Genomic DNA, 10793 nt, shown 5'->3' with positions numbered 1-10793 from the left:
CTGTAATACATTATTATACATTATTATAAATAAATAAGATCTTTACAATGTTAATAATAAATTTTATATTATAGATGTATGTGTGTATTGTAAATATTGATAAAATTAAATATAAATCATAATTTAGATTTTTTTTATGATACTTGCGGAAATATTTTCCTATTTAATAGAACTTTAGAATTTTTGCTGATAGCTCTTTTATTTTTAAATTAAACATGAACATACATTTGATAATTCTGTCTAACCAATTTTAAAAATTTTTCTATTGAAAATTTAGAGATTCCATTTCAAAGAATCAGATATGATGTTCATCACATTACATCACATTGCTGTTTAATATCAAATTGTGACTTTGCTGTAACTTAAATAAAATAATTGCACCAAGATACAGACTATGATTATAACTTCATTATTTCTCATCATTAAGATAATAATCATAAATAATAATAATAAAAATCATAATCAAACATAATAAAGAAAGATCATGCAAATAAAATGCAGTTTTGACAAAAATAATAAATTATTAAAAATAATATCATTAAAATAAGTTCAATAAGACTATAGTATAATGAGATGGACAATAATTATGACAATTATTAATTGTATGACTATCAAAATTTAGACAGAAGACGATCAATAACAATCTGATAAAATATGGCGCATAAATAAAAAAATTTTCGATGTTAGAATCAGTCAAATTATTTGCCGAATCAAACGATCAATTCTTTCAGCAAGTATTTCTTGCCATCCTCCCTTTTCCTCCCTCTTCTCTTCCGAGTTAATTAATTTGAAACGGAAGAAAAAAGAAAGGAAGAAAAGAAAAGTGGGATAAGACGCGACATATTTTGCGACTCCTTTCTTTTCGTCGCGGTGTCTGAGGCATGATTAGATAAGGCTCCGGTTCATAGTACGTCCGAGATGCAGACCTCATAAGAGACCGGGATGCCCGAGGCTCAGCCTCAGTTAAAGTTGCGTGTGCAAACCGACAATTAAGGACGGGACGAGCCGCTTTGAGTAGCTCCTCTGCGGATTGTTGTCAGCAACCACGTCGCCCTAATTTGGTGTATGTTTGTGCTGTTCGTTACATCAGCCTCCGACGAGAAAAGAGACTCGATAATTTTTTTCTTTTTTTAATCCACGGGCGGAGTACGGTCGGCTCCTACTTTAAATCAACCATCTCATCTTAATCGCGTCTTTCCCTTTCCTTTCGTTGAAATAACCGACAGTTATTTCTCAAGAACGAGGTATGAGTCCTGGATATAAGGATTTCTATCGATCGGTTAGGTATCTCGATTCGTAACCCTCTTGGACGGAATTTCTAGAGGTGAGACACTGAACGGGAGACGCGAAGATGCCCGCCTGTTCGAGCGAGAGCTCGTCCAAATTATGGTCCTCTAGCCCGCCGATGTCTCGAAGCAGTAGCGCGTCGCCGCAGCTACCTGGCACGCCGTTGTCCACGTCGCCACCCCGGATGTCGCCCGTGTCCACGCTGAAGCGTTCGACGTCGAACATCGTGTCGACGTCCAACGTGCCAATTACCATCTCTCGGGCGTCGTCAATTTCGAGTATGCCGACGGTGATACTTTCCCAAAGACGACAGCAGCAACGGCAGCAGCAGCAGCAACAATCGTATCAGGCGGGATATTATCAGCACGGTACGGTAACAGCGGATCGTCAGAACGTTGAGCGAAGCAACGGTTCCATACTATCGAGAATCTTATCCTGGTATTTCGGACTGTTGATCGGCTTAATTCGGGGCATCTTTAACGCCATCGGCTACATGATTTGGGCACCTACCCTCTGGGCGTCCGCCTGGGTCTGCCTGTTCTGGGTGATTCTGCAACTGCCGCTGACGGCTCTCAAGTGGTTCATTACCGTGCTGCACACCCCGGCATACGAGAGATTACGCAACAAACGGTGCGTGCTGATCAGCGGCGGTAGCACGGTGCAGGCGGTGCATCTCGCGCGTAACTTCTACAAGGCGGGCGCCCGGGTGGTGGTGTGCGAGCTCGAGGGCCTGTTCGGCCTGACAAGATTCTCCACCGCCTGCTCCAAGTACTATACGATACCGCGGCCCGGACCCAGAAACGTCGTCGAGTACATAAAAGCGCTACGGGATATCGTCCAGCGCGAACGGGTGGCCTATTACATACCGGTGAGCGCCACCAGCACCGCGTACTACGACGCCCTGGCGAAACCGCATCTGGAGATCATGGGCTGCGAGTGCTTCGTACCCGACGCCAGCGAGGTGACCGCCCTGGACGACCCGCTGGAGCTGCTGCGACGCTGCCGCGTGCTCGGTCTCACGACCCCGCAGCACTTCCTGCTGCGATCGATGCAGGATCTGTCCGCGCTCTACGAGCAGAATACGTTCCGCACCGGTCGGTACATGATGCTGGCCGCCGGTCCCGCCGGGATGCGCGATCGCGCCAAGATCCTGCTACCGCCCACCGTCAGGGAATTCCGAAATCAACAGCACGAGATCAACGAGAGGCGACCATGGGTGGTGATCCGCGATCCCAGTGGAGACCACTTCATCACCTGTACCACGCTCAAGGAGTCGCGGATCGTGGCGAATGTGACTTGCCGAGTGGACGAGGACCGGGGTCTCATACCCGAGGAACGTCCCGAGGTCACGCGGTGGCTCGAGCAGTTCTTCGCCCGTTCCTTCGGCGGCAGAATCAACGGCCACATGAGCTTCCGGTTGGCGGTGTCGGAAGAGGCGGGTGAGCTGGTGTCGATCGACTGCCGGGTGGGTATAGGCCTGCCCTACATCTGCCACACGGGGATACATCCGCGTCTAGTGTGGAAACCCTGCCGGCACTTCTCCAGGCAGAATTCGGCGTTGCTGGGCACCCCGGATCGGCAGTTGCTCTCCGACGCCGTAGCGAGTGCTTTCAAACGACCGACCAGTGAGACCGCACCCCATCTTTTGGGCACAGTGTTGGACAAGAAGGAGTCCCTTTTCGTGTATTGGGACCCGTTGCCCTACTGCGCCTATTATCATCTGCAACTGCCATTTAGACGCGTCGCAGACGTCATCAGAACGCAGCATAACCCACCCCTCGCGGTGGTGCAATAGGATTCTTCCCACATAAAGGGAGAATTTTTCTTGTTTCGTGTACTGAGATCCTCTCTGTCACTCCTATTATCATCTACAGCTGTCCTTCGCATCGCGAGGATCGTCAAGGGGACCAGCCACCTATTTTTAGTTAAACTATATCACGGTCAAGAGGGTTGGAGGGGTGTTATCGATATCCGGATCTCAACGTCAAACGCGTCTTTAAAAAGAAATGCGAATGCGCCAAAGAGGAGAACCGTGGAACGAATCCCGGACAAAATCGTACTTATTTCTTTTTTGTGAGTAATTGTGTAGAGTGTGATATTATTTATTGGAGAACAATGTATCTGCGCGCGATATTCATTTCACACGCGGCTGAAATCGGCATCATCCGCAAAGAGCTACGTATCCTCTTGTTACATTTATCTTGCGTCACATTGTAACAAGCATTGTATAAGCGAATGAAACTATAATGATACGATTCCACATAGAGTGTGTGCGAAAAAGAAAGAGTATATATATATATATATATATATGTATGCGTGTATGTAAATTTATGTCATTTTCTACTCTTATTAATTATAACGACTATAATATAATATATTAGAAGTAATATTTCGCTTCGAGAAGAAAGAAGGGAAGGGTGGAGAGACACGGTAATCGTGTGTCAATTCGAGAACTAGGAAGTAAGAACTTGGCGAGGGTGCGTTCTCCAACTCGCGCTCGAGGGGAGATCGCGAGTTCGCGAAAAAGCACCCGCGATATTGGCGATCGCGTTTGTTCGGGTATCGAAATCGCTTGAAACGAAACGAGAAAGTAAGCGAGTTAAAAATAGATGCAAGGGTCAAGTTCGGCTCGTAATCGGCTTGAAAAAGAAAAAAGGGAGAGGGGGGGAAGAAGAACACGTTTGTGACGACTCCGAGCCGACTCCGCCGTGTGCGTTGTCACTCGGACCTCTGTCTTTCTGTTCGATTGGGGAGGAGCGGTCGGATACACGGAATGAGAAAACACACACGCTCTTTCTGCAGGCTGCACGCTATCAATGCTGATTGTGCTAAACGAGAGACTTTTGCGCCACGCGTGATTAATACGTTCCTATCTCTCTGTAGACTGGCACAGCGACAATGGTCGTCCGTACAATAATGGGAGACGAGGGGGGGAGAAGAGGGAACCGATTCCTCTCGAGAAACCGGTTAACTCTAATCTCACTTCTTTCGCTATATTTCACCGTAATCGTGCGAGTCGGATGCGAGGAAGAGAGCTTCTCCATTCTCGATTCAATTTGTTCGGTCAACTTGAGTCGTTGCTAATTGAATCGATGCAGGAGGTCATGTTGATGCGAGGAGACTTCATATTTAAAATGAACGCTTATCGCCCGTACAAGCGTGAATTAGCGATATCCTCACGAAAGGATAATCCTCGATTTTCCTCAATCGATTTATCGTATATCATCCCAGCGAATTAAATCCGATCGTGATTTTCTCGTAGATACGCAATAACGAATGATATTCATGATTTCCTGCGTAATCGTTGACAGTGCTATTTATGAACTATTATGAACAGATCAATAGGTGCCAGCGATACAAAAATCGCCGAGCGTGAGAGTGTGCTCGCTCACGAATATGATTATTTGCTCCTTGTTTTGTAAATACCAACGTGTAATCGATGGAAGTGGCTTAACCCTTCCAATATCGTTTCGTTCTTTTATATGAAAAAAAGCACGAAATATTTATATCGATAAGTTTATAAAACATTTCGTTTTTTTTTTTGTACTTTACATTAAATCAGATTTAATCATTTCTCGTAATTGAGACGTATCTCAATATGTTTCGTAATAAAACGAATAATTATTTATTTCTGTATTTAAAACTTTTTGAATGTTCCTTGGGGTCAAACATGTCGAAAGATATATCCTAATAATATCAAAAGAATTAAAGAGCTATAGGTTTGTCTGGATTGCTTAATGTATTTCATCGTTTAATTTTTGGTCATTTCGAAAGTTTAGCTTTGTATTTTATATTTGTATTTTATAGAAAATTCTTCGAGAAATATTTCAAGACCACATAATTTACATTATTCCTGATGATAATATTATCCATATTGTTAGGTTTTCGTTTTAATAAACATTTAAAAAAGTATCAAATATAGAATATATATATATATATATTTTTGTTATCTTCTGTAAAAAGCTCTAAAACACTGGGAAATATTAGAAATATTAAAATATACCAAAATATATTTTTAATATATTTTCCAGTTAAAAAAATCTATTGCGATAAACTTTGCAAATATATACATATAGGCTTCTCATTCTTTACTTTACCGTTAAACGTTAAAATTGCACTCTTCTCTGAGTAATCGATTGATTAATAAAATTTTATATAAAAACTATAAAAGAATCAAAAATAAAAACACAACATTCACTATTTTTTATATTTCTTTATATATATATATATATATATATATATATATATATATTTTTATATATTTTCAGATAGTAACTGTATTAATTAAATTTTGCGGACTCTCGCTTTCTCTCTCTTTCTTTCTAGCTTAAATAAATCTTTTATTTCTCAATGAAAAATGATTCTTTGAAAATTTTGAAAGACCGTATCAAATCTTCAAGCATTTTCCGACGCGCTATTATGACAGAGGAGCAATGACCAATGCATGATTGCATCGTCGATCGGTTCGATCGTTCGCTGAAAATCGCGTTATTTGTTCATGTTAACAAGTAATGCAAACATTGAGGGCGTTTCACTACTGGTTGGCTGGTGGAATTCATAATCTCCTCGCGACGCGATACATGCGCGAAGCTGTAAATAATGCCTCGCTAGATGGAAGAATGACCCGGGGGCAACACTGACTGACGGACTTTGACAGCCCGGAGTCGCCGGTTCGTGACGAGAAGAAGAGGAGGGAGGGGGAGGGAGAAGTCAGTCCGCCGGTATTATCTGTCTTTCTTCTCCTTTTTTCACTTCTCCCCCCTCTCTTCACCTTCTTCGAAGCGCACTCCACCACTTCTTTCCCCGAATGGAGAGATATTCACGTCGAACGATCAACTTTACCATCAAATTAACCCTCAAGTTAGTCAACTTCGACTCGATTAATATAACTGATCGCGCGGGGTTACGACCCCGCTACATTTTTTCATTACCACACCGTGATTCCCGTTACACAGGCTAGAAATTAATAATCTTATCTTAATATTTAATTTCAAGCGGATAATTTTATTGTGTCAAATTTGTAAATAAAAAAAAAAGCATCATTACGCGCGCTTGCTGTTTTGTTTTACTTTGCACCTCTTGATTCGGTTTAACCGCGTTTATTATGAGTTCGATTAATATCTAATCTCGAGAATCTAATTTTAAAACTATGATCGATCGATAAGAACGATCAGAAGTATTGATTTTCCAATGATAATGAAACGAGAAGAAACTAGCAAGTGGAAATGTTTGTGAGTTAGCGGAAAAATTCGACTTGATAAGACGCGATATGCAAACGCTGTCTGGCGATAGTTTTATCGCCGATTATTCCACGTGCTTCGAACGTGCGTAAAAAATGATATTGAGATGAAAACGTACCGAGACCGACTGAGATATAAGGGCGGTAAACTGACAATAAACATTTCACAAAATTATCTCTGAAAACGAAAATTGTTGGTATAAAAAATTATCTTCTAAAACTGATATCAGTTGTTTTTAAAATAACGGATATCAAATTTTTACCCCTACTTGTAAAATGAATAAATAAATAAAAAACTTGTAGAACGAATAAATAACAAAATATTTATATCTATTCTAATATTTTTAGGTGAATATAATATTCAAATTAAGGGAAGATGATCTCAAAGAGCGAATATTTTATGATATATCTCGTATTTTATTTTGACACATTTCAGTCACGTATTCAATTAAAATGTGAGATTCACTTTTCGATGTAAACTTGCGTTACAAGTTTCGGAGATGGAAATGCGAGTCATGAGCCGGTTCATCCTTTTCCCAATTAAACAAGGGCGAAGATTCAGAGATTCGGACAACGGCGGCAATAAAGTATGTAACGTAACCTTATCATGCGATAATATTGAAATGCAGTTCCTTGACGACGGGCCAGTAAAATAAATCGATATACTCCGGGTACCCTTTCCTCATTTTTTTTACTTTCCTTCGGGAGAGGCACGCGATAAGGGCGTCTATCTTTCCCCTAGAACAGCTAGCCGGTTTTCATTCACGGAAGCAGCGATCCGCCATGTTTTTACTTAGGAGCATAATACCTTGATGCAAGAACGATGACTCTGTCCTCGATATAGTCGACAACAATAATAAACGACAACCTCAACAATGAATCGATCTCGCTGCAATGAAGCCCGAGATAAAAAGACGCTTACTTAAAAACCGCTAATTCGGTTTAGCGGCGTGGAGAACAAGAAGTAAAGTCATTTCCCTTAGGCAATGTGAGCCGCGTGGTTCCAGGCACGGCGTTGTGGGAACCGATTCACCTGGCTGACATAGCGATGGTCTGATTACTGCCCACCACTTACCCCTTGCTACTATTCGCTGGTAGCAATATTTTACAATTCAATACCTCTTTTCTTCGTCGTCCAAGTCGAAGAGGCACTTGTTATTTCATAGATCAATCGATGTTGGTTTTATATATGCGGATCTATTTTTGTTAAATCATCTAACCCTATTTGCAGAGTTAAATAAATTAATATTTTACTTTTTAACTAAATTAAATTAAAGTTAAAAGCTTATAAAATTAAATTAGTTAAAAGTAAATTAACTTAAGTTAAAAGTTACGTTAAAAGTAAATTAATTTAAGTTAAATTAAAAATTAATTTTAAAAAGTATTATTTATATTAAAAAATAAGTAACTTTAAAAAGTATTATTTATATTAAATTTGTAATTTTTTAAAGTTAAAATATTCTAGGTAACGAAACAATTACAGTATAGCTCATCAAATAAATTTAATATTTTATCTGTAAATTAAGTTTATATGAAATAACAAAAAAATATTGTTTTTCTTATATGGGAATGCATTTCTTATTTTTTCTTCTACATAAATAAATTTTTAAACAGAAAAAAAAATTGATAAGTCAAAGTTTATATGTTTTAAAAATAACTAGTTGAAGTTACAGGTTAATTCATTTAAAATTAACAGAGTTAAATTAAAAGGTGTTAACTTTTTAACTTTATTAAATAACATTTAACTTTTTAACTAATTATCACCCAATCTTGATTATTTGAAATAGATGACATGATGATAATAAGGCGTTTTACGACATGATACTTATTATTTAGAGATTTGTAATAAAAAATTATTACGTCATCAATAATGAACATTTTGCTGCAAATTTCTTACTGCGATTTGTGTAATTCTTAGCTTCTTATTTTCTACAACAGATATTCTGAATTGTTTCTTCATGAATGCATGAATTAATAATGCTCAATCGCCCATAGCTGTGCCATATATATATATATATATATATATATATATATATATATATATATGTACATATATAGACTTATACTTTAGATTATTATAATGATTAGCTTTAAAATAATATTATCTATATTATTCACGTGGTTCAATAGTTCATAATCAGTTGTGTTCGTGAACTCGTAATCGCGTGCAGGTCTATGATAGTCGGAGCTCATCTCCCGTACGACTTCGCAAATTCGCCGAGCAGATAAGACTGGGTTTTACACAAACAGAATAAATATAACCGGGAGGTGAGATACGCGTTGCAGAAATGACGCTGTCAGCGGGGTCAGGGTTGGCAAAGTTGATTTTGCATAAGTGATGCCGGTTAACGATTATATCAATCGTGGTATCGTTTACTTGGAAGTATCAAAAAATTCGCTAAAAATTGCAGAATGTTGTCGAAACGAAGAACATCGCGGTTTCCCCATTCGTGAACTTCTCTCCTTCAAACATTTATAGAAATATAGGAAGAAAATACGTATTCGCAATGTGAAGACGATACGAGACGCAAGATTTACTCATTTCTAAGCCCAACGATTTCAATTTCGCTTTAAATTTTGAAACTGCTACATAAAGATTTCCGAATAAGATAAAATATTCCTATTGCGATTGTCTAAATTTTTTTCAATTCGTATGTTCTCCATGGTTTTTCCGAGGCTCAGTAATTTTCGAGTGTTCTCCACAGGATCCACGACGCACACGTCCGATTTTGACGTACGTGACGTAGGTTGCATAATGGAGGAGAGGCCACACGACTTGTCGATTAATCGCTCACTTTCCTCGAAACAACACGGCCGGAGTGGGCGGGCGGATATACGATATTGACGTTGTATCTAATCTTTGCGGTTGAAACGTACGCAATGCGACGAATAAATATTGTATCCCAGAAGGGGGGTACCTTCGATTACGTATCGACGTATCGGCTATTAATACCGGTTCGTTCGGTTAGTGCCATCCGGAGCCTCCGATCGCTCGACAATAAACCATCGCCTTTCCACGAAAAGATCCGGAAAGATCGCGCAGAGTGAGGAACACTTATCGTACGTTCTATTTTCTATCTCTCTCTCTCTCTTTCTCTCAGTCTCTTTCTCCTTTTCCTTATTTTTTTCCCCTGACAGTCGATATCTCTATTTGTTAATGATTGGTATTCTCTTCCCGTGACGCATCATCCTCGACGAAGGAAATCAAAAATCGAGAGGGAACATGCGGTTGCGATGGCCGGCGTTTCTGCTCCTCTGCGCCGTTTCGCTCGCAATGGCACAGGAAGTCGACCAGTGTCGACAGGGAGTCGACGATGAGCTGATCTGGGATTATAACGTCAGAAGGCCGCTCCGAATGGGTGGTTATCAAGTGCGTCCACGTTCGCATCGCGAAATCCAAGAGTCACGCGGACTCGACTCCGTGATTCATCTGTTTTTTGTTTTTTTTTTTCCATTACGCATCTCACAAAGATTTTTCGATTGTAACTAGGAGGTAGAGACGGATTACGGGCCGACCGACGTAAGAATCACGTGCATATGGCTGAACTCGCTGTCCGAAAATAATGATGGGGCGTGGATCACCGCCGGTGGAATCGGCTACAACTTCGTCAAACTCAAGTTCAGGTCGAAATATTCGCGAGGACTTCACTACAGAGTCCTAGTTTACGGACGGCCCACCCTGAGAAGAGGTTTACTACGGTTACCTTAACGGCTATTTTTTTTTTATAAACCCTCATATTAGTAATTCCTTTACGTTTGCATGTTTGATCATTTTAATTTTTTTTTGAAATTTTTTTGATATTGTTAGATAACTTATCGTGTGTAATAATGGGGTAAAGCTATGCTATATGCGTGTCCCAATAGAAAGATTTTCAACGATATGCGCTTCTATCACTACTCGCTTCGAATCCGCTCACTTAGAAATATATTTGTATATATTTTATTTGCATTATTATCTCGTCGGCTTTCATCCGAAGCAGCGTGTCGCACGAATTTTTGACACCGCGCAATAAATCTGATCAGATAGATTTACCACCGTTGTAATTTAGGACGTTAACCTTTTGCGTGTCCCGATAATACTGACAGAAATGGAAACGTCGTGACAGGGAATATAGGTACTCCTCCGATAGTAAATCTGTCCCCTCTCATTCTACATTCTGACAAAAAAGTAATAAAAATATAAGTGCAAGCAATTAGAGGTACGTTTTTTTCTAGTTTTACTACAATAACTAATTTTCTGTTTTGCCATAATTAAACGAGTATAAGC

The 10793-nt window shown here is 39.8% G+C and overlaps 3 protein-coding genes across 3 annotated transcripts in view; 2 read left to right on the top strand and 1 right to left on the bottom strand.

The window, feature by feature from the left end:
• Positions 1-10793, bottom strand: part of LOC105426706 (mitochondrial ribosome-associated GTPase 2) — a 76661-nt gene that overhangs the window by 45827 nt on the left and 20041 nt on the right. The window lies entirely within an intron of this gene.
• LOC105426700 (uncharacterized) lies at positions 877-4915 on the top strand. Its single transcript, XM_089075079.1, has 2 exons — positions 877-1244; positions 1323-4915. Exon 2 carries the CDS (start codon positions 1352-1354, stop codon positions 3080-3082), a length of 1731 nt encoding a protein of 576 aa, XP_088931205.1. The 5' UTR covers positions 877-1244; positions 1323-1351; the 3' UTR covers positions 3083-4915.
• Positions 9358-10719, top strand: LOC105426699 (uncharacterized). Its single transcript, XM_011638024.2, has 3 exons — positions 9358-9586; positions 9727-9896; positions 10017-10719. The coding sequence occupies exons 2-3, from the start codon at positions 9750-9752 to the stop codon at positions 10233-10235; spliced, it is 366 nt and encodes a 121-aa protein (XP_011636326.2). The 5' UTR covers positions 9358-9586; positions 9727-9749; the 3' UTR covers positions 10236-10719.

Source organism: Pogonomyrmex barbatus, unplaced genomic scaffold (assembly GCF_055798465.1).
Source record: "Pogonomyrmex barbatus isolate J1 unplaced genomic scaffold, ASM5579846v1 scaffold18, whole genome shotgun sequence".
Classification (NCBI taxonomy): Eukaryota; Metazoa; Arthropoda; class Insecta; order Hymenoptera; family Formicidae; genus Pogonomyrmex; species Pogonomyrmex barbatus.
This window is presented reverse-complemented; position numbering and strand designations above follow the sequence as displayed.